The 23,051-nt window shown below is 44.7% G+C and overlaps 2 protein-coding genes across 2 annotated transcripts in view; one reads left to right on the forward strand and one right to left on the reverse strand.

The window, feature by feature from the left end:
* LOC139584603 (transcription factor Maf-like) overlaps positions 1-2,166 on the reverse strand; it is a 167,703-nt gene extending 165,537 nt beyond the window's left edge. The window contains exon 1 of the mRNA XM_071416638.1: positions 747-2,166. Within this exon, the coding sequence (XP_071272739.1) occupies positions 747-1,786 (1,040 nt within the window). The 5' untranslated portion in view covers positions 1,787-2,166. The remainder of the gene's footprint in view (positions 1-746) is intronic.
* Positions 2,167-6,423: 4,257 nt separating this feature from the next.
* LOC139584028 (uncharacterized) lies at positions 6,424-7,120 on the forward strand (the record flags this gene model as incomplete). The annotated part of the gene is made up of 2 exons (XM_071415566.1): positions 6,424-6,861; positions 6,950-7,120. Coding segments are annotated over exons 1-2 (609 nt in total), but the record flags the coding sequence as incomplete, so codon positions are not given.
* Positions 7,121-23,051: the final 15,931 nt, after the last annotated feature.

Below are 23,051 nucleotides of genomic sequence, written 5' to 3' on the forward strand. Positions count from 1 at the left end.
AAGTGATGAGTTCAAACTATAAAATGTATAAAACGGGTTCGACGAAATCTTCACAACAATAGTAAAAGAACAGCAAATACCGGACATGACCCACATGGTTGGTTTAGGATAGGCTATAACCCTAACCCTAACCCCTCAATTCAACCCGAGACCTCGAAGCCAGTTCCACTGCCTTTTTCATTGTGCCCCTCTAATCAGGGACTTATTTAGACCTGGGACGCCAGGTGGGTGCAATTAATTATCAGGTAGAATAGAAAACCAGCAAGTTTACGGACCTAGTGTAAGAGTTGAATTAAATACCCCTGGTATACGCCATAGGCTACTGTTTGAATGCTCAAAACATGAACAACATTGATAATATAAGAATGTGGCAAATTATACAAAGAAGACAGGCTGAATGAAAGCCTATTGAGAAAGGTTTGGATGCACAGATACTTAATGATTATTGTACACTTTTGAGGGAGATGTCAAACGAAACAAACCGCACACATTTTTTATTTTTACTTCTTAAAATAGATACAAAATAACGACGGTAAAACGAATAAGATGCATGGAGGATATTTAACTACCCAACCCTATTCTCATAAAATATCGCAACAAAATGTAAAAACAAAATAAAAGGTGTAATTTGTATCTTTGCCACGCCACAACTTTATGCACAGAGACTTTATACATCTGACAAAATGTAAGACAATTAATTTTCCTCTTTTAAACAGTTTTACTATTTTTGACGCCGTAAAACTCACATGAAAAACTCTGGGGACGATGGGGTGTTGTCAGATCCGTTTTCCCTGCAGCCGTTGGTTATGAGCTTCTCGTACTTGTCCTTGTATGCGTCTCGCTCCCTGGCCAGCCGCGATATCTCCGCCTTGAGGTGGTCCACCTGCTGGATCAGCTGCGTCTTCTCGCCCTCCAGAACATGTCTCTGCTGGACCCGCTTGTAGCGGCAGGACTGGGCATAGCCTCTGTTCTTTAGGGTCCTCCTCTTCTGTTTCAGCCGGATCACCTCCTCCTTGCTGACCCCGCGCAGTTGTCGGTTCAGCTCCCGTACTGACATGGTCACCAGCTGGTCGTCCGAAAACCGGTCGTCCAGGTCCAGGTCCAGGTGTCCTATGTGCTGGTGGCTGCCTGCCGAACTGACGTTGGACGGGACCCCGGTGGAGGGGTGGTGTCCCCCGGTGTGGTGGTGGTGATGGTGGTGGGGACCTCCGTTCTGCGCTGCCGCTGCAGCGATAACAGCGGATACCACAGCGGCTGCTGAGCCCATCTCCTCCCCGGCCATGCCGCCTCCTGCCCCGGCCACCCCGGCGAACTGCTGCCCTCTAGCATAGCCATCGAAGGACTGGAGATGGTGGCTGCTGCTGATCAGCGCCTCTACCGCGTCTTCGGGGCTGAAGCCCAGCGCTTCGGGATTCAGCTGCTGTTGGTAGCCGCTCATCCAGTAGAAATCCTCCAGGTGAGCCTTCTGCTCGCTCCCGGAGCCCGGGCTGGGCGCCGAAAAGCTTGGGGAAGGGGGAACCGAGCTGCAAGGCGTGCTCATCGGGGTGGAAGACAAGGATCCCCCGGCGATCAGGCGGCTGCACTGGCTGATGCTGCGATCCGGCTCCACCGGCTCCTTTTTCACTTCAAACTTCATCAGATCGAAGTCATTAACATATTCCATGGCCAGGGGACTGGTGGGCAGGTCGGAGTTGCTCATTGCCAGTTCTGATGCCATCCTGCTGCTGCTGAAAGCAGTCCTCCAAAGGGGCTGAGCAGCACCTGTCAAAGCGGGCTGCTGTGACATGCACTGAGCCAGCTTGATTTCTTTATTTATTTTATCTTCCAAAAAACGGAGAGAAAAAACACAAGGGTTTCTAGCCTAATTGCGCAGCGCACGTTTTTTTGTTATTTTTTTCTCTCTCTCTTTAGCACTCTGCACAGACGCACCGGAGTAGCGCGTGCGTCTCTCTCTCCTCCGTTTTCTCCCTCTCTTTCTCCTTGTCTGAGCGCAGTTCTGTGTGTTTCTAACATTTAACACTTCATGCCTTATTTTAGGATTAGTGCGCCAAATTGAAGGAGGTTCACGTGCCGTGTCACAGGCAAATCCTTGCCTTGTAGAGAAGGAAAGAAAAACAAGTCCACCCCAGGCTTGACGGAGAGAGTGGTTTTTTAAAGCCATCAATCCCTGCAGACGAGTTCAAACGCTTTGCTGAATTTTATAGGCGTCCTAACATCAGGGCCCTGGGCTCAAATATGAAATTTGTACTCACAGCCAATGAGCTATCTCGCTTTGAGGGATAATTAGCATAATAGGCATAATAGTAGAAAATCCAACATTTTGGAAACTCTGGGAGCCCTCTCTGGAATGCAGAATAAAGACAGTAAAACAAAACAAAGAAACACCACATAGCCTATTGGTTATAACGACTTTCAATGAATGGTAAATATGTTCATCCCATTTCTTTGAATAAAGTTGGGATACCTACATAGGCTATATAAGCGAGTAAAGCTACATATAAAAAGCAAGTTAATAGTATATTAGCTACCTTATGAATAGGGTACAGATATAGCCTACGATACCATTTTGTCAGCATAATAACAAAAAGGCATAGGCTATGTTTTTAAAACATTGGGGTTGTAGGGCCTAAAACGTAGGTTATCCAATTGCTTATAACATATCGAAGAAGGTTAGTTAAGTAGTAGTAACACTATTAGTGTTGAGTGTAATTATTTCATTGTGGAAAGATGGGGGTAGATGAAGGTAAACACTTCGCTTACCGTGAAACATTTACCAGCCAAAGTGGCCTCACTTCTCTCAGTCTATGCGTGTATAAAAACATAATTCAGAGCTATTTATAAGGCTCTGACCTAATGGACATGCTCAATTATGTTTACTATGTTCTTCTGATACCACTTCAATTTGGGTCGCGTTCCCCTGCTCAGACGTCGCATGCATCAACCAATGGTTACGTGCCACGTCATCGGCTGTGTCATCGACTGACAGATTGCTATAACATATGATGTGGTTAGCTGATACGTGCAATACCTATTAAGGCGTTGTAAGATCTGGCAGGCGTCAGCAACAGCTGGGCAGAGGAACGCGCCTATTCTCTTGTAGCAGTTCTTGATCAGTGAAGTCATTGAACGTGCACTCGTGTTGTCGATACGGTTGTAAAAGCATGGTTCCGGCTATGTGAGTGAGTGGCTGTTAGCAAACCCAACAGCGCCACCCTTTGGAATGACACAGTAGTCCTAGGTCAGGCATTAGTTACGACAGGTGTTACGATCCCCTCTGCTTTTTGTTACTTTGTACAACGATAAAACATATAGCAGGATCTGCATAAATAATGCACATTCTCGAGTCGCTGGATGTGAGAGCATACATTTCTGATTTTAAAATAAGAAAGACGAAAAACAAGGTAAGAACACACTGAAGATGGTGCATGGTCATACTGTAGGACCAGGACTTTAGTGTTATATATGCCACTTTCACTATAAGCTCTTTATAACACACTCCGTCAAATACTTCTCTGCCTCTTTAGCTCCAATATGGAGTAATCTTCAATAGAGCCTGTTTCCCTTCTAATGAACAGAACAGACATAGTAGGAGTCCCCCCCCCCTTCCCCCCAACACCCTCCTTCCTCCCTCTATATGGCAGGAGTGGTGGCACATAAGAACAAACCATAAAGAGGGTTATCCTCGGAGGAGAGGAGAGTAAATAACACATCTCTCTGTAGAGCATGTCACACGGGAAAGCAACATCTAGAAAGCCACGCCTCCAGCAGCACAGCACCAAGTCCCCTGTGACTCAACACTAGGAGATACTCTCCTGGTCCCTGTGCCTCAACACTAGGAGATACTCTCCTGGTCCCTGTGCCTCAACACTAGGAGATACTCTCCTGGTCCCTGTGCCTCAACACTAGGAGATACTCTCCTGGTCCCTGTGCCTCAACACTAGGAGATACTCTCCTGGTCCCTGTGCCTCAACACTAGGAGATACTCTCCTGGTCCCTGTGCCTCAACACGAGGAGATACTCTCCTGGTCCCTGTGCCTCAACACTAGGAGATACTCTCCTGGTCCCTGTGCCTCAACACTAGGAGATACTCTCCTGGTCCCTGTGCCTCAACACTAGGAGATACTCTCCTGGTCCCTGTGCCTCAACACTAGGAGATACTCTCCTGGTCCCTGTGCCTCAACACGAGGAGATACTCTCCTGGTCCCTGTGCCTCAACACTAGGAGATACTCTCCTGGTCCCTGTGCCTCAACACTAGGAGATACTCTCCTGGTCCCTGTGCCTCAACACGAGGAGATACTCTCCTGGTCCCTGTGCCTCAACACTAGGAGATACTCTCCTGGTCCCTGTGCCTCAACACGAGGAGATACTCTCCTGGTCCCTGTGCCTCAACACGAGGAGATACTCTCCTGGTCCCTGTGCCTCAACACGAGGAGATACTCTCCTGGTCCCTGTGCCTCAACACGAGGAGATACTCTCCTGGTCCCTGTGCCTCAACACTAGGAGATACTCTCCTGGTCCCTGTGCCTCAACACTAGGAGATACTCTCCTGGTCCCTGTGCCTCAACACTAGGAGATACTCTCCTGGTCCCTGTGCCTCAACACTAGGAGATACTCTCCTGGTCCCTGTGCCTCAACACTAGGAGATACTCTCCTGGTCCCTGTGCCTCAACACTAGGAGATACTCTCCTGGTCCCTGTGCCTCAACACTAGGAGATACTCTCCTGGTCCCTGTGACTCAACACTAGGAGATACTCTCCTGGTCCCTGTGCCTCAACACTAGGAGATACTCTCCTGGTCCCTGTGACTCAACACTAGGAGATACTCTCCTGGTCCCTGTGCCTCAACACTAGGAGATACTCTCCTGGTCCCTGTGACTCAACACTAGGAGATACTCTCCTGGTCCCTGTGCCTCAACACTAGGAGATACTCTCCTGGTCCCTGTGCCTCAACACTAGGAGATACTCTCCTGGTCCCTGTGACTGTTCATGGGGACTTAGCGCTAAACACAGAGGATGTTTTATTCATTAAAACACAAAACAGAGTAGGCTCTCTGAGGAGGTGTCTGATGGGTTGAATAAATATCAGAGGAGAGGTGTCCCTTCTAATTCCACTCTGCTGCTGCTGTTGTGTAAACACATAGTCATTATTAGTCAATAGAAGAACTAGAAAGTGTAATTGCGGTGAATCTCTGTCAATTAAGTGAGGCTATGAAACAATCAAACACATTTTTAAACACATGTCATTTAGACAATAACATGCTCATATGAGAAAAATGATATTTCTTTATCCAAGTTGTTTTGTACTACGCAGTATTAAATACATTAGTAATAATGCACATTTTGTTTTAATGCATTAGTGGACATTTTATTATTTGTTTCCAATAATGTACATTAGCCTATTCATAATGTTGCCGATAATGCATGGACCATACAAGTTGCAATATAAGATTTCCTTGTTTTAGATTTGTTTCTAAAAAGCCATAGATAGTCCTATAGATCTGCTAGGGCCTAGGCCATGGTATTTTCTCTTGCCTGCAATCAACAGTATCCAGTTGTTTCACTGTTGTTTCACTTCACTGATTCAGTTTGGACCTGCTCCAATAGAAGGGTAATTGGACTGTCTAAAATGTAGCCTGTCTAATCGGTGTCCTCTCAGAAACTATGCGTGGGTTTATCAGAAACTATGGGCAGGTTTAACCCAAATACCCATAGTGTTAATGAGAGATGTGACCTTTCTGATTTCACCCCAGGAGAACACTAATGTATCCTGGGTAAAAGTACCCAGTGTTCCATTCAGGTCTGGCCTGTGATTTACTGTTAGTGTGACCTATTAATTATTATATCCATTACCAGGCTCTCCTGATTGTATGACTTATGTTCCACGTCATATGGAACACCTTTTTATTTTTAAGTAAGCTTATGTTACGGACTTGCTTGCTTAGCCAGTATCACTTCCCCCTGATTCGGCTCATACCTGGCTGGAACTCAGGACCTCTTCTTTGCTAACACATGTAACTGCCCTCCTTGACAACGTTCCAACGGGTTGAGCCACCCAAAAGTTACCAATTTCTTTTGAGATGGGGTATGGGGTGGGGGTGTAGACAATCACTGATGAGTCATCTGAAAAAAACAATCTGTGTGCTGATTTTGAAGTACCCTTTATTAAGGCAGAAAAACTCAGTGTAACTTCAATAAACCCGCATTAAAAGGGGCAAACTGAAGATCACAGATCTTCATTGTAAAGGGTTTAAACACTGTTTCCAATGCTTTTCAATGAACCATAAACAACTAATGAACATGCACCTGTGGAACGGTTGTTAAGACAATAACAGCTTAGATGGTAGGCAATTAAGGTCACAGTTATGAAAAACTTAGGACACTAAAGAGGCCTTTCTACTGACTCTGAAAAACACCAAAAGAACGATGCCCAGGGGCCCTGTTCATCTGTGTGAACGCGCCTTAGGCATGCTGCAAGGAGGCATGAGGACTGCAGCTGTGGCTAGGGCAATAAATTGCAATGTCCGTAATGTGAGACACCTAAGACAGTGCTACAGGGAGACAGGACGGACAGCCAAATGTCCTCGCAGTGGCAGACCACGTGTAAAAACACCTGCACATTATCGGTACATCCGCACATCACACCTGTCGGACAGGTACAGGATGGCAACAACAACTGCCCGAGTTACACCAGGAATGCACAATCCCTCCATTAGTGCTCAGACTGTCCGCAATAGGCTGAGAGAGGCTGGACTGAGGGCTTGTAGGCCTGATGTAAGGCAGGTCCTCACCAGACATCACCTACAACAACGTCGCCTATGGGCACAAACCCACCGTCGCTGGACCAGACAGGACTGGCAAAAAGTGCTCTTCACTGACGAGTCATGGTTTTGTCTCACCAAGGGTGATGGTCAGATTCGCGTTTATCGTTGAAGGAATGAGCGTTACACAGAGGCCTGTACTCTGGAGCGGGATCGATTTGGAGGTGGATGGTCCGTCATGGTCTGGGGCGGTGTGTCACAGAATCATCGGACTGAGCTTGTTGTCATTGCAGGCAATCTCAATGCTGTGCGTTACAGGGAAGACATCCTCCTCCCTCATGTGGTACCCTTCCTGCAGGCTCATTCTGACATGACCCTCCAGCATGACAATGCCACCAACTATACTGCTCGTTCTGTGCGTGATTTCCTGCAAGACAGGAATGTCAGTGTTCTGCCATGGCCAGCAAAGAGCCCGGATCTCAATCCCATTGAGCACGTCTGGAACCTGTTGGATTGGAGGGTGAGGGCTACGGCCATTCCCCCCAGAAATGTCCGGGAACTTGCAGATGCCTTGGTGGAAGAGTGGGGTAACATCTCACAGCAAGAACTGGCAAATTTGGTGCAGTCCATGAGGAGGAGATGCACTGCAGTACTTAATGCAGTTGGTGGCCACACCAGATACTGACTGTTGCTTTTGACTTTGACAACCTCCTTTGTTCAGGGACACATTATTCCATTTCTGTTAGTCACATGTCTGTGGAACTTGTTCAGTTTATGTCTCAGTTGTTGAATCTTGTTATGTTCATACAAATATTTACACATGTTAAGTTTGCTGAAAATAAACGCAGTGGACAGTGAGAGGACATTTATTTTTTTGCTGAGTTTATGTACAAATTGATTCTTAAAGAATATAACGTATTAATGCCTCATGAGCTTAGTTCAACTGTCCACGACATCAGAACCTAAAATATAAGCTTGTTTTACTCCAATGTTTGCAGGGGGAGGCCTGGGACAAGAATTCAGCCCTGGCATTTTATCCACACCAGCCCACATCACTGCACGAGCCACAAACTCATTTTCCCCTGGTCTCTCTGGTGCCACTAACTTGTGGCACCAGCTCATGATTTGGTCCGACCCAAATCATGAGTAATGTAGGCTAATCATGAATTACAAACATCTTTATGTGCACTAACTAATATGTTGGGCTAATTCATTTAGGGTTAGCACCTGAGGATGTGGAAACTCAAAACACATTAACTAGATTGCTAACTCTAAATATAATACCCACTGCTAGTAGCCATGTATTCATCCAACAGTAAATGTAATGTTCTAAAAAAACTTTAGTTGTAGGCTACCTATAGGCCTATGCCCTCGCAATGGCTGGTTCGCATTTCGCGCACATCGCTCCAATATCTCAAAGCCATATCAAATAGTTGCTATTGAGCTGAATATTGAGAGTGGAGAAATAAACATTGTACCTACAGAAAGATGAGATCCTGCTCTCTTTGACAAAGACAAGGACAAACTTCCAAAGCTGTATTTTCCCACAATTGTATTTTGAAATTATATACAATCAGAATGCATTTTTCTCTTGAGCTCATGGGGGGAGAGGACGGTGGCTCGCTCATCACAGTAGCAGGTCCCAGCGAGGGCACAGGCACAGGGGCGGGGCAGACACTTTCATTACAGGGTGAGGATAATTCACTTGTTTGACCAAATCATGGTTTTAGCCGACGTTTTGACTAAGGTGACAATGTAAAATGGGCTCTTTCTACGTTTATAGGCACCCTTTCTGGTTTTTATGATCCATGGTCTTGGCTGTCTAGCTGATGACAGAGTCAGAGCAGATCTTTTTGCTGATGCCACATTTGTCTTTGAATGTGTGTTTGCGTGACCTCAGGTCAGCCTATCAGAAAACCGGGCCGGCACATCTTGGTAGGGTGGCCGGCTGTTCCTCACGGATCAGCCAAAGGCTCATTATAGAGCAGAATGACATGTCACCTTTCTCATAGTTGAATTTTTTATATAACAAAATATATTTTTCTGTGTCAATTTTGACCAGCCCATCTGGCATTGACCAGTCTAACCCGCCTCAGAATGTTTGTAAACAAAATAAATGTAAACAAACACTATATAGCCTCAGAACATAGTTATAACTATAATTTGGATATCATGGATGGTCAGTCCTTGCATCCATAGGTCTGTCTATGAATTAGGGAGTGGTTACATTTCTTCAACCCCATCCCTCTGTTTTTTTTTTGGGGGGGGGGGGGACCATGCAACGCTCATCACCTGGCCAATACCATCCCTACGGTGAAGCGTGGTGGTGGCTGCATCATGCAGTGGGGATGTTTTTCAGTGCCAGGGACTGGGAGACTAGTCAGGATCAAGGGAAAAACGAACGGAGCAAAGTACAGAGAGATCCTTGATGAAAACCTGCTCCAGAGAGCTCAGGACCTCAGACTGAGGCGAAGGTTCACCTTCCAACAGGACAACGACCCCAGCCAAGACAACGCAGGAAAAAAATAACATCTCTGGAGAGACCTGAAAATAGCTGTGCAGCGATGCTCCCCATCCAACCTGACAGAGCTTGAGCGGATCTGTAGAAGAGAATGGGAGAAACTTCCCAAATCAAATCAAACTTTATTTGTCACATGCGCCGAATACAACAAGTGTAGACCTTACCGTGAAATGCTTACTTACAAGCCCTTAACCAACAGTGCAGTTCAGGAAGAGTAAAGAAAATATTTACCAAATAAACTCAAGTAAAAAATAATAAAAAGTAACACAATAACATAACAATAATGAGGCTTTATACAGGGGGTAGCGGTACCGAGTCAGTGTGCGGGGTTACAAATTAGAGGTCATTTGTACATGTAGGTAGGGGTGAAGTGACTATGCATAGATAATAAACAGAGAGTAGCAGCAGTGTACAAAACAAATGGGGGGGGGGGGGGGGGGGTCTATGTAATAGTCCGGTGGCCATTTGATTAATTGTTCAGCAGTCTTATGGCTTGGGGGTAGAAGCTGTTAAGGAGCCTTTTAGTCCTAGACTTGGCACTCCGGTACCGCTTGCCGTGCGGTAGCAGAGAAAACAGTCTAGGACTTGGGTGACTGGAGTCTGACAATTTTATGGGCTTTCCTCTGACACCGCCTATTATATAGGTCCTGGATTGCAGGAAGCTTGGCCCCAGTGATGTACTGGGCCGTACGTATTACCCTCTGTAGCGTCTTACAGTCAGATGCCGAGCAGATGCCATACCAGGAGGTGATGCAACCTGTCAGGATGCTCTCGATGGTGCAGCTGTAGAACTTTTAGAGGATCTGGGGACCCATGCCAAATGTGTTCAGTCTCCTGAGGGGAATTTTGTTTTGTGCCCTCTTCACGACTGTCTTGGTGTGTTTGGACCATGATAGATCATTTGTAATGTGGACACCAAGAAACTCTCAACCTGCTCCAGTACAGCCCCGTTGATGTTAATGGGGGCCTGTTCGGCAAGCTTTGTCTTGCTCACATTGATGGAGAGGTTGTTGTCCTGGCACCAGACTGCCAGTTCTCTGACCTACTCCCTTTAGGCTGTCTCATCGTTGTCGGTGATCAGGCCTACCACTGTTTTGTCATCAGCCAACTTAATGATGGTGTTGGAGTCGTGGGTGAACAGGGAGTACAGGAGGGGACTAAGTACACACCCCTGAGGGGCCCCAGTGTTGAGGGTCAGCGTGGCAGACGTCTTGTTGCTTACCCTTACCACCTGGGTTGGCCCGTCAGGAAGTCCAGGATCCAGTTGCAGAGATAGGTGTTTAGTCCCAGGGTCCTTAACTTGGTGTTGCAGAGATAGGTGTTTAGTCCCAGGGTCCTTAACTTGGTGATGCTTTGTGGGCACTATGGTGTTGATCACTGAGCTGTAGTCAATGAACAGCATTCTCACATAACTGTTCCTTTTGTCCAGGTGGGAAAGGGCAGTGTGGAGTGCGATTGAGATTGCGTCATCTGTGGACCTGTTGGGGTCGAATTCAAATTGGAGTGGGTCTAGGTTTTGTTGCTGTTGATGTGAGCCATGACCAGCCTTTCAAAGCACTTCATGGCTACTGACGTGAGTGCCACGGGGCAGTAATCATTTAGGCAGGTTACCTTCGCTTCCTTGGGCACAGGGACTATGGTGGTCTGCTTGAAACATGTAGGTATTACAGACTCAGTAAGGGAGAGGTTGAACATGTCAATGAAGACACTTGCCAGTTGATCCGCACATGCTTTGAGTACACGTCCTGGTAATCCATCTGGCTCCGCGGCTTTGTGAATGTTGGCCTGTTTAAAGGTCTTGCTCACATCAGCTACTGAGAGCGTTATCACACAGAACAGCTGGAGTTCTCATGCATGCTTCAGTGTTGCCTGCCTCGAAGTGAGCATAAAAGGCATTTAGCTCATCTGGTAGGCTCGCGTCACTGGGCAGCTCGCGTCTGGGTTTCCCTTTGTAGTCCATAATAGTTTTCAAGACCTGCCACATCCGACGAGCGTCAGAGCCTGTTGAAGTAGTATTCAATCCTAATCCTGTATTGACACTTTGCCTGTTTGATGGTTTGTGTGAGGGTATAGCGGGATTTCTTATAGGCATCCGGATTAGTGTCCCGCTCCTTGAAAGCGGCAGCTCTAGCCTTTAGCTCGATGCGGATGTTGCCTGTAATCCATAGCTTCTGGTTGGGATATGCACTTACGGTCACTGTGGGGATGACGTAGTCGATGCACTTTTTGATGAAGCTGATGACTGAGGTGGTATACTCCTCAATGCCATCGGATAAATCCCAGAACATATTCCAGTCTCTGCTAGCAAAACAGTCCTGTAGCGTAACTTCCTGCTTTAGTTTTTGCTTGTAAGCAGGAATCAGGAGGATAGAATTATGGTCAAATTTGCCAGATGGAGGCTGGGGAGAGCTTTGTATGCATCTCTGTGTGTGGAGTAAAGGTGGTCTGGAGTTTTTCCCCCCTGGTTACACATGTGACATGCTGGTAAAAATTTGGTAAAACAGATTTAAGTTTGCCTGCATTAAAGTCCCCGGTCACTAGGAGCGCCGCTCCTGGGTGAGCATTTTCTTGTGTGCTTATGGCCTTATAGAGTTGGTTGAGTGCGGTCTTAGCGCTAGCATCGATCTGTGGTGGTAAATAGACGGCTACGAATAATATAGATGAGAACTCTCTTGGTAGAGTACCTTGTGATAAGCTGTAGACCACACTATCTCAGGCGAGCAATACCTCTAGACTTCTTTAATATTAGACATCGCGCACCAGCTGTCATTGACAAAAAGACACACCCCCACCCCTCTTAGCTTCTCTGTTCTTCCAGTGCATTGAAAATCCCTCCAGCACTATATTATCAGTGTCTTCGTTCAGCCACGACTCGGTGAAACATAAGGTATTACAGTTCTTAATGTCCTGTTGATAGGATAATCGTAATCGTAGGTCATCAATTTTATTTTCCAATGATTCCTTGTTAGCAAGTAGAATTGATGACAGTGGGAGTTTACTCGCTCACCTACGGATTCTCAAAATGCAGCCCGATCTGCGTCCTCTTTTCCTCTGTCGGACTCGTTAAAGGAAAAAGCTTCTTCTAGTTTGTGGAGAGTAATCCCAGTTCTGATGTCCAGAAGTTATTTTCGGTCATAAGAGACAGTAGCAGCAACATTATGCACAAAATACATTTAAAAAAAGTTAAACAACGCAAAAAAAAACGAACAAAATAGCACAATTGGTTATGGGCACGTAAAACGTCAGCCATCCTCTTCGGTGTCATCTTAAAAGTACAGGTGTGCCAAGCTTGTAGCGTTGTCACGTGTGCTCCCTCCCCGGCCTCTAGGTCACCAGGCTGCTCGTTAGGGCGCACACCTGTCACCAGCGTTACGCGCATAATGACACTCACCTGCACTCCATCACCTCCTTGATTACCTGCCATTTATATGTCACTCCCTTTGGTTTCTTCCCCAGTCGTATTTCTTGTTTCATGTGTTTTTTCCGTTTAAATACATTTGCAAAAATAAAATCAGTTTTTGCTTTGTCATTATAGATTGATTGTGTTTGAGTTTATTTTATTTTTTACAGGGACAGTGCACATTAATCAACGTTTCAGTAAAAGTGCCGGTTTTAGCCAGCCGGCTAATTTTCAACCGCAGTCCCTGGGCAGGTTATTAAAAACAATTACAATATAGACAATAGCAACATAGAACAAGACATAGCATACAGACATAGCAACATAGGACAAGCAAGACGTAGCATACAGACAGAGCAACATAGAACAAAAAGCAGCAAGACAAAATTCATAAAACACAACAAAGTGTGATATTCAGCGGAAAGTAAGCAATTTAGACTTGGCCATGAATAAGATTTCCAAGTTCGTAAAGTTGGATTTTAATTATCTTGATTTAATCAATTTTAGAATAAGGTTGTAACGTAACAAAATTTGGAAAAAGCCAAGGAGTCTGAATACTTTCCAAATGCACTGTAAGAATCCCAATTTAATGCCATGTATTAAAACCTAGTCTCTCTCCTAATGGGGAAGGACCAAACCGCTGTTCCTATGGACTTTATCAGATTTCGGACAATCATTTAATTAGCAGTGTAGAGAATTAAGTGTTTTGTGGGGTTTTAACTTAGTGTTATATCTTCTGTAATGGAATGAGGGAGCTGTGAATAGTTATTCCAAGATGGAGCACAAAGAATAGGTAACACGCTTTTCTCCATCAGTGTTTTATGAAGGGAATAAAATAATGCATATCAAGATAATAAGCTTCCACTCCACGGAAACAAAGTGCCGTAATGGAAGCAGCCATTTTTCTCCCCTTTTCTCCACTAGGGTATTGTGGACTGGGATGGTGGCTGGGTCCTGGGTGTAAGCATCTGCCTAATTCAAATCCAGCCATAGAAAGTTGTTGTTTTAACCCTATCCTATCCTAACCCTTACCTTAACCATTCACAGTTAATGCCTAACCTTAAAGGCCATGTTGCAAGTGAAAGTTGCCATTCTAAATAGAATATACACCCCTTGTAGATGGCAATAGAAAATAAATACTATTTTTGGGGGGGGTGGCTGCTAAAGAAAAAAATGTGCATGTAAGCAACGCCCCCTCAAGTGCATGACGCAGCATGTGATTTTGCCCGTGACATTCATTCAGGTGAAGACTCTGAAGCTGAAGTCGGTCCCTCTCCTTGTTTGGGCGGCGTTCGGCAGTCGACGTCACCGGCCTTCTAGCCATCGCCGATCCACATTTTCCATTTGTTTAGTCTTTGTCTTACACACCTGGTTTCAATTCCCCAATTACTTGTTCATTATTTAACCCTCTGTTCCCCCATGTTTGTTTGTGAGTAATTGTTTATTGTATTGCGGTCCGTATTTGTGGCCTTCTATTTATACGACGTGTATTGTTATGTTATTGAGTAAAATTGCTTTCATTACTCATACCTGCTGTCCTGACTCATCTCACCAGCTACACACAGAAACATTACAGTCAAACTGTATCAGGCAAGAAAAACACCCCTCTGGATTTCACTGCAAATAGGCTGTTGTTTTTGTATAATTTGGCTGAATAGGCTTGTGCACATCTACATTAGTGTTTCATAAGTTAACTAACTTACTGACTAGGCTATTTCTTATTTATGTTTTTGGTGTTTCATTTCAGATGAAGAGGGAGTTTGATCACTAGAATGCAGCATGCAGACAGACCAGGGCCCATATTCACAAAGCATCTTAGAGTATGAGTACTGATTTTAGGATCAGTTTTGCCTTTTATATCACAATGAATGATTACATTGACAAGGGGGAGTTGGTCCTATATCACTAATCCTACTCTGAAGACGCTTTGTGAATAAGGGCCCGGGAAGAAAGCTGTTGCACAGCAGTCTTTCACCACAGGACCCTAGAGGTATTACAGTCAATGCTTATGAACTGAATTATTTGTATGTGAATTTCCATATTGTAACGAGCATGTAAGGCCACAAAAACTTGCATGTAGTTTGTTGACTAGCATAAACAGTTTAGGCTGATGATATCCTATAAAATAATCAAGTTGTCATTTATTTGGATGAACACAGTTGACCCCAGCACCAACCCGACGCACACTTATCCAAAAACTCTCCCTCAGCATCATCACATACATCAACTAATTTGAATAGCATTGTGTGATAGGCTGAGAGACATTCAAATGTCAATACCTACATTACAATATCAATGACACTAGCAAAATGGTTGAATTGTTCAGCAACATGTGTAGTGAACATGGCTTTGGTAAAAGGTACATATTGTATTTATCATCCCCCTATCAGGCCACTGCGTGCTGTGACTTGGGCTTGGATGGTGACACACATCTTCTAGCTTCCTGACTGAATACTGGGGGTCTTCAGTGGTTCCGGAAGCAAGGGCCTTACCTGGGAGTACAGCAACAGTCTTTCTCTGTCTCGCAGACATTCTGTCAACATGTATTGTATGTAACCACTCAAATTAATACAAACTGCTATGGACGCAAGCACCGACTTATATTCACTTTGTCCCATTCGTTATTTGAGACACCTGTATGATATACATTAATACACATGTATGCACTCTGGACATGAGACTTGCATTTATTTTAGACCTTTTAAATCATACGCTCTAAGTGTATTTGTCTGCATATTTAAGAGCAACATGAGGAAAGGGGGATGGACACATGCTAGTTTTAAAGTCTGGGAGACTTACAGGGAGGAGAGAGCATGAGTTGGAGTGAGTACAGTAAATCCAATCCAACCATTGGCCCTGGATAATATGCCAGCATCACACAAGCAGACTGCCATAGTGAAGGAGGTTTACATGGTGCGTCAAGTATATGATTACGAGTGGAACTTAGTTCTCTGTGCTCTGGAGAGATCGCAGGTAATTGGTCTGAAGGCTCTGGAGGTCCTTGGACCAGTCTGTCTCTGTAGCACCTGGAGAGAGATGGATAGAGGTAGTGAGTGTGCTTGAAAGAGAGCCCTCACCCCTGACCTACCACTGGCCCAGGGTCTCCTGCCTAACCCTCTAATCACAGTCTCTCTGACAGGGAGTTACTCCAGGAGTAGACCTTTGTATGGTGCATAGGGCTTCTTCACTTCTTATATGTGTGTAGTATTAGCTCTTGAAATGGTATAATACAATGTAAAGGAAAAAAATCATATGACTTACTGGCACGGAGTGCTCCATTTTCCCCTGGGGTTGAATGGCGGGAACCTGGTTACAGAGATTTACTGCCCAAAACCACTCCCTTTTCCAGGGATAAATAACTGCGAGAAACTGGTAAATTATAATACATTCTTTATATGAACAGCATGCCGTGAAATGGAACTGTTATATTATATGCGATGTTGTCACGCCCTGACCTTAGATATCTCTGTTTTTCTATATATTTTGGTTAGGTCAGGGTGTGACTAGGGTGGGTACGCTAGTTTGTATGTCTAGGGTTTTTGTATGTCTAGGGGTGTGGTCATCTAGGTGTATTGTATGTCTATGTTGGCCTGATATGGTTCCCAATCAGAGACAGCTGTTTATCGTTGTCTCTGATTGGGGATCATATTTAGGTAGCCATTTCCCTTTTGTGTTTGTGGGATCTTGTGCTATGTTTAGTTGCCTGTCTGCACTATTCGTATAGCTTCACGTTTCGTTCGGTTGTTTGTTGTTTCGTTAGGTGAGTTTCAGTTGATTAAAATGATGTGGAACTCTACTCATGCTGCACCTTGGTCTCACCTTCATACGACGAACGTGACAGAAGATCCCACCAACAAAGGACCAAGCAGCGTGCCCAGGAGGAGGAAGTATCCTGGACTTGGGAAGAGATCCTGGATGGGAAGGGATCCTGGACTTGGGAGGAAATCCTGGCAGGACAGGATCGCCTTCCTTGGCGGGAGTCGCCAAGGAGCATGAGAGGACAGCAACGACATCGGGGAGGTAGGCCACAGGAACCCCAATAATTTTTGGGGGGGGCACATGGAGCAGTCGGCGGAGCCGAGGAGTGAACCAGAGCCAGGCTGGGAGAAGAAGGAGAATTCGGAGGAGAGAGAAATGAGGGAGTTGTTGAGTTGGTGGAGGACGCACGGATTTGGAATAAAGGAACGTGTTGTCAGTTTGGTGCCACCTGAGTCAGCTTCCCGTACTCGTCCTGAAACGTGTGTTAAAGTTCCGGAACAATTGATGCCGGCTATACACACCAGGTCTCCAGTATACCTTCACAACCCAGTGCGTCCTGTGCCAACTCCTCGCACTCTCTCTCCAGTGCGCTTTCCCAGTCAGGTGTGTCCTGTTCCTGCTCCTCGCACTCTCCCTCAAGTGCGCATCCACAGTCCAGTACGTCCTGTTCCTCTTCCCTGCACTCACCCTGAGGTGTGTGTCATCAGCCCGGTGCCACCTGTACCGGTCCCACACATCAAGCCTCCAGTGCGCATCCACAGTCCAGTACGTCCTGTGCCTCTTTCTCGCACTCGCCCTGAGGTGCGTGTCATCAGCCCGGTGCCACCGGTACCGGTCCCACGCATCAAGCCTCCAGTGCGCCTCCACAGTCCAGAGCTTCCTGAGACGGTCTACGGTCAGGAACCTCCTGAGACGGTCTACGGTCAGGAACCTCCTGAGACGGTCTACGGTCCGGAACCTCCTGAGACGGTGTACAGTCCGGAACCTCCTGAGACGGTCCACGGTCCGGAGCCTCCAGCGACGGTCCCCGGTCCGGTGCCTCCAGCGACAAAGCCTCCAGCGACGGTCGGCGGCCCAGAGCCTCCAGCGACGGTCTGCGGCCCAGAGCCTCCAGCGACGGTCTGCGGCCCAGAGCCTCCAGCGACGGTCTGCGGCCCAGAACCTCCAGCGACGGTCTGCGGTCCAGAACCTCCAGCGACGGTCGGCGGTTCAGAGCCTCCAGCGACGGTCGGCGGTCCAGAGCCTCCAGCAGGGGTTCTCAGTCTAGAGCCTCCGGCAACGATCTATGGTCCGGTTCCTCTGGCGACGATCCACGGTCCGGTTCCTCCGGCGACGATCCACGGTCCGGAGCCTCCGGCGACGACCCACGGTCCGGAGCTTCCGGCGACGATCCACGGTCCGGGACCTCTTATTTAGGGCTTCATAGCAAAGGGGGTGAATACATATGCACGCACCACTTTTTTTCATTCCACTTCACCAATTTGGACTATTTTGTGTATGTCCATTACATGAAATCCAAATAAAAATCCATTTAAATTAGAGGTTGTAATGCAACAAAATAGAAAAACGCCAGGAGGGGTGAATACTTTGGAAGGCACTGTATACACTGTATTCTATATTATTCTACTGAATCTTTGTCACGCCCTGACCGTAGAGAGCTTTTTATGTCTCTATTTTGGTTTGGTCAGGGTGTGATTTGGGTGGGCATTCTATGTTCCTTTTTCTATGATTTGTATTTCTGTGTGTTTGGCCTGGTGTGGTTCTCAATCAGAGGCAGCTGTCTATCATTGTCTCTGATTGAGAACCATACTTAGGTTGCCTTTTCCCACCTGTATTTGTGGGTAGTTGTCTATGTGTAGTTGCATGTCAGCACTAGTTGTTTATAGCTTCACGGTTCGTTTTGTTGTTTTGTTAGTTTGTTTAATTAAGTGTTCTTCGTTTGAATAAAAGAAGAATGTATTCCAATCACGCTGCACCTTGGTCTCCTCCTTATGACGAACGTGACAATCTTAGTCTATGCCTCTCTGACATTGCTCGTCCATATATTTATATTTTCTCAATTCCATTCCTTACTTAGATTTGTGTGTATTGGTTATATGTTGTGAAATTGTTAGATATTGCTTGTTAGATATTGTCGGAACTAAAAGCACAAGCAGTAATACAGTTCAAAAACATTAGCCTACTGGAGCTAGTTTCTCTTTTTTTCCCCAAGAGAGCATATAACGAGCCATATCTATGGGCTTTTATGTTTCTCTGTCCTGCGTAATGTGCAGTAGCCAATATTATATATTTATTGGATAAGGCACAATCATTTGGGCTTGGGATTATTAAAATGTCCTTAATGTAAGGCTCAAAAGTATTTAATAGATGGCTCATCAGGCTCAAGTACCTTCAGGTTTGAATTTTCATACTGATCAAAGCTCTAATCAAATCCAGACATATTTGTACTGAACAAGAATATAAATGCAACATGCAACAATTTCAAAGATTTTGCTGAGTTACAGTTCATATAAGGAAATCAATCAATTTAAATAAATTCATTTGGCCCTAATCTATGGATTTTCCATGACAGGGCAGGGGCACAGCCATGGGTGGGACTGGGATGGCATAGGGCCACCCACTTGGGAGCCAGGCCGATCCACTCGGGAGCCAGGCCCAGCCAATCAGAATTAGTTTTTCCCCACAACAGGGCTTTATTACAGACAGAAATACTCAAACCGAAGCTTAACCTAACCACACTGATAACCGTATACCTAACCTTAAATTAAGACCAAAAAGCTAAAGTTTGTTTTCATTCATTTTTAAGATTTGGCCAATTTTGACTTTGTCACTGTGGCAACTCGTGGAAACCCAACAGAGCTGATGAAAAAATATGCACAATATTTTAAGACAAATTACATGGCATCCATGTGAATTCATAGCTAAGCTATTATTTTATGGCACCAAGTATAATTTCACTAACAATTCCAATCTCAACTTATTCCATCATGACAACAACAACATACTCCTTAATTGACTCGTTAGTTAGCTGCTAGCTTAGCCAGATGCAGCCTGTGAGGCCAGGCTAATTTTGCAGCCAAACTGCTTCAAATAGGGTGATTAGCCTAGGTAGCTAGCTAGCTAAATGACAACCCTATTAATTCTAGAAGTATCTACTCTATTGCTTAGTTCAGGAAGTAAGCTTCACCTCCGAATTACATCTGTATGCATTAGCTCGCTAGCTAGCTAGCCAACATGCATTGTTTCTGACATGCCACGATCCTGCTTTCTTTACATCTGACAGATACAGTATTTAGCTACTGTAGCTAGCTAGATAATTTTTTATGATAATTGCAGTTAGTTAATTATCTAGCTAATGAGCTAAGTGTAAAACGCCAGCAGTTATCAAATACACTCACTCGGTAACTAAAGTTACTTTTCTGACCAACTAAACATTACTTTAGCCATCCTCGGCTGACTCCTTCTTGCCTACTCCTGTCTATAGGTCTTCTAAGTTCAAAACGATATGGCTGTAGTCCGGTGCTTAATTTTTAAAAGAAACCCACTCGCACACTGCCATCTGGTGCAGCCAGGTAGTCAATGGCTCAGCATTCCAAAAGTATTCACCTGAATCTACATCAAGCCTGGACAATGTTCTATATATATGGTGCGCGTGCAGCCCAGAAGTACATCATCGATTAAATATCCAATGTCAGATTGAAAAAAAAGTTACATATCAGATTCATACATACAGTGGCAAGAAAAAGTATGTGAACCCTTTGGAATTACCTGGATTTCTGCATAAATTGATCATAAAATTTGATCTTCATCTAAGTCACAACAATAGACAAACTGTCTGCTTAACTTAAACTAATAACACACAAACAATTCTATGTTTTCATGTCTTTATTGAACACACTGTGTAAACATTCACAGTGCATAGTGGGAAAAGTATGTGAACCCTTGGATTTAATAACTGGTTGACCCTCAAACGTTTTCTGTAGTTGCTGATCAGACCTGCACAACGGCCAGGAGGAATTTTGGACCATTCCTCTTTACAAAACTGTTTCAGTTCAGCAATATTCTTGGGATGTCTGGTGTGAACCACTCTCTTGAGGTCATGCTACAGCATCTCAATCGGGTTGAGGTCAGGACTCTGACTGGGCCACTCCAGAAGTCATATTTTCTTCTGTTGAAGCCATTCTGTTGTTCATTTACTTCTGTGTTTTCGGTCATTGTCCTGTTGCGTCAACCAACATCTGTTGAGCTTCCATTGGCGGACAGATAGTCTTACATTCTACTGCAAAATGTCTTGATAAACTTGGGAATACATTTCTCCATCAGCAGCAAAGCAGCCCCAAACCATGATGCTCCCTCCACCATACTTTACAGTTGGGATGAGATTTTGATGTTCTGTGATTTTTTTCTCCACACATAGTATTGTGTGTTCCTTCCAAACAACTGAACTTTAGTTTAATCTGTACACAGAATATTTTGCCAGTAGCTCTGTGAAACATTCAGGTTCTCTTTTGTGAACTACAGTCGTGCAGCAAATGTTTTTTTGGACAGCAGTGGCTTCTGCTGTGGTGTCCTCCCGTGAACACCATTCTTGTTTAGTGTTTTATGTATCGTAGACTCGTCAACGTAGATGTTAGCTTGTTCCAGAGATTTCTGTAAGTCTTCAGCTGACACTGTAGGATTCTTCTTAACCACATTGAGCATTCTGCGCTGTGCTCTTGCAGTCATCTTTGCAGGACAGCCACTCTTAGGTAGAGTAGCAACTGTGCTGAACTTTCTCCAAGTATAGACAATTTGTCTTACCGTGGACTGATGAACATCAAGGCTTTTAGAGATACTTTTGTAACCCTTTCCAGCTTTATGCAAGTAAACAATTCTTCATCTTAGGTCTTCTGAGATCTCTTTTTTTCGACGCGTGGTTCACATCAGGCAATGCTTCTTGTGAATAGCAAGCAGTGTTTTTTATAAGGCAGGGCAGCTCTAACCAACATCTCCAATCTCGTCTCATTGATTGGACTCCAGGTTAGCTGACTCCTGATTCCAATTAGCTTTAGGAGAAGTCATTATCCTAGGGGTTCACATAACTTTTCCAACCTACACTGTGAATGTTTAAATTATGTATTCAATATAGATAAGACAAATACAATAATTTGTGTGTTATTAATTTAAGAAGATTGTGTTTGTCTATTGTTGTGATTAGGTAAAGATCAGATCAAATTGTATGACCAGTTTATGCAGAAATCCAGGTAATTCCAAAGGGTTCACATACTTTTTCTTGTCGCTCTATATGCACTGCTCATTATTGTTATTTAAAAAAAAAAGTGAAACATGGCCTTGAAGATTTCGGAGAAAATGCCTAAACTTAACCCTAACCTTAAAAATGTGGAGTTAATGCCTAAACGTAACCTTAAATTCTTCTAAATTTGATGTTTGCAACAACTTCGACATTTGACGTTTGAGAAACATGGAGGAACATCGAATTCTGACGTGAGACTGTTAGAGCTAGTTGATCTGTGATCTGTCACTGTCACTGACACTGAATGACAGGAGTGTATCCATACTGACTGATAGACTAGCTGTGTGAATCCAGCTGCTGGAGTTCATCCTTTCTCATTAGACACACACTGCTACATCATTAGGCTCATTAGTGATCCACATTGTGTGGTGTGCATCACCCCATGTGTGTGTGTGTGTGTGTGTGTGACCCAATGTAGAAAAGTGAAGGTATTTGCTAACCCTGCTCCCAATGCAGGAGAACATCTGACAGGTAATGTTAATGCTTTGTACATGTTTGTAATCCATGGTAATCTGACCCTATGTTTCCCTGTAAGTACATATTTCTAGCTCTGTGACTTTGTGTTTGTGTTGCTAATGTGCATTATTTTAGCAGTGTAACATCAGAGCTGTGGCCTCTCACCAACTGTGATTCATATTGCAGGTTGAGGGAGGCCTGGGCTGGAAGCTGCTATTTATGTGGCTGGTATAAGTATGCTTAGTATGTGTGTGTGCATGCTTTTGTGCGTGAATGTGTGGTGTTATTTATGTGGTGTGTATACTGTAGGATATTATATATGTGGACGGTATACATATGGAGTTCCTCATTAGTCAGAGTCCTCTACTTCTGGCATCAGGGCTGAAGGGTGGAGCTATTTCTTCACTCTGCACCATCTGCACTGAATGTGCGGCGCACGCCAAATGATGGCAAAGTACTCATTCCCCCTCTTTCTCTCTCTTTCTCTATATTTATCTGACTCTACGCTGCATGAACACTGGTGATTTTCACTGGGCCAAACACACACAATCGGCCTTTGTGAGTACAGCACAGTACAGACCACTCTACTCCTGATTAACTGCTATCCTATTTGGTTGAGTATATGCATCAGTATGTGAATATTCTCCTTTCTTCTCACAAGTAACAGTTTACTAACCATGTCTGTGCCCAGCCAACTCTCTCCAGTACTGGTTATGCTGTCTTCTCTAGATAGAGACAAGAGAGAGGAGAGAGAGAGGAGAAGACCTTACCTATATTAACAGAATAATAGGAAAACAAACACCTCCACACACAGTTTGATTAAAGCGGTTTGCTGATGAATGTTCATATTAATTCCTCTCCTACCTG

Source organism: Salvelinus alpinus, chromosome 9, assembly GCF_045679555.1.
Source record: "Salvelinus alpinus chromosome 9, SLU_Salpinus.1, whole genome shotgun sequence".
Lineage (NCBI taxonomy): Eukaryota > Metazoa > Chordata > Actinopteri > Salmoniformes > Salmonidae > Salvelinus > Salvelinus alpinus.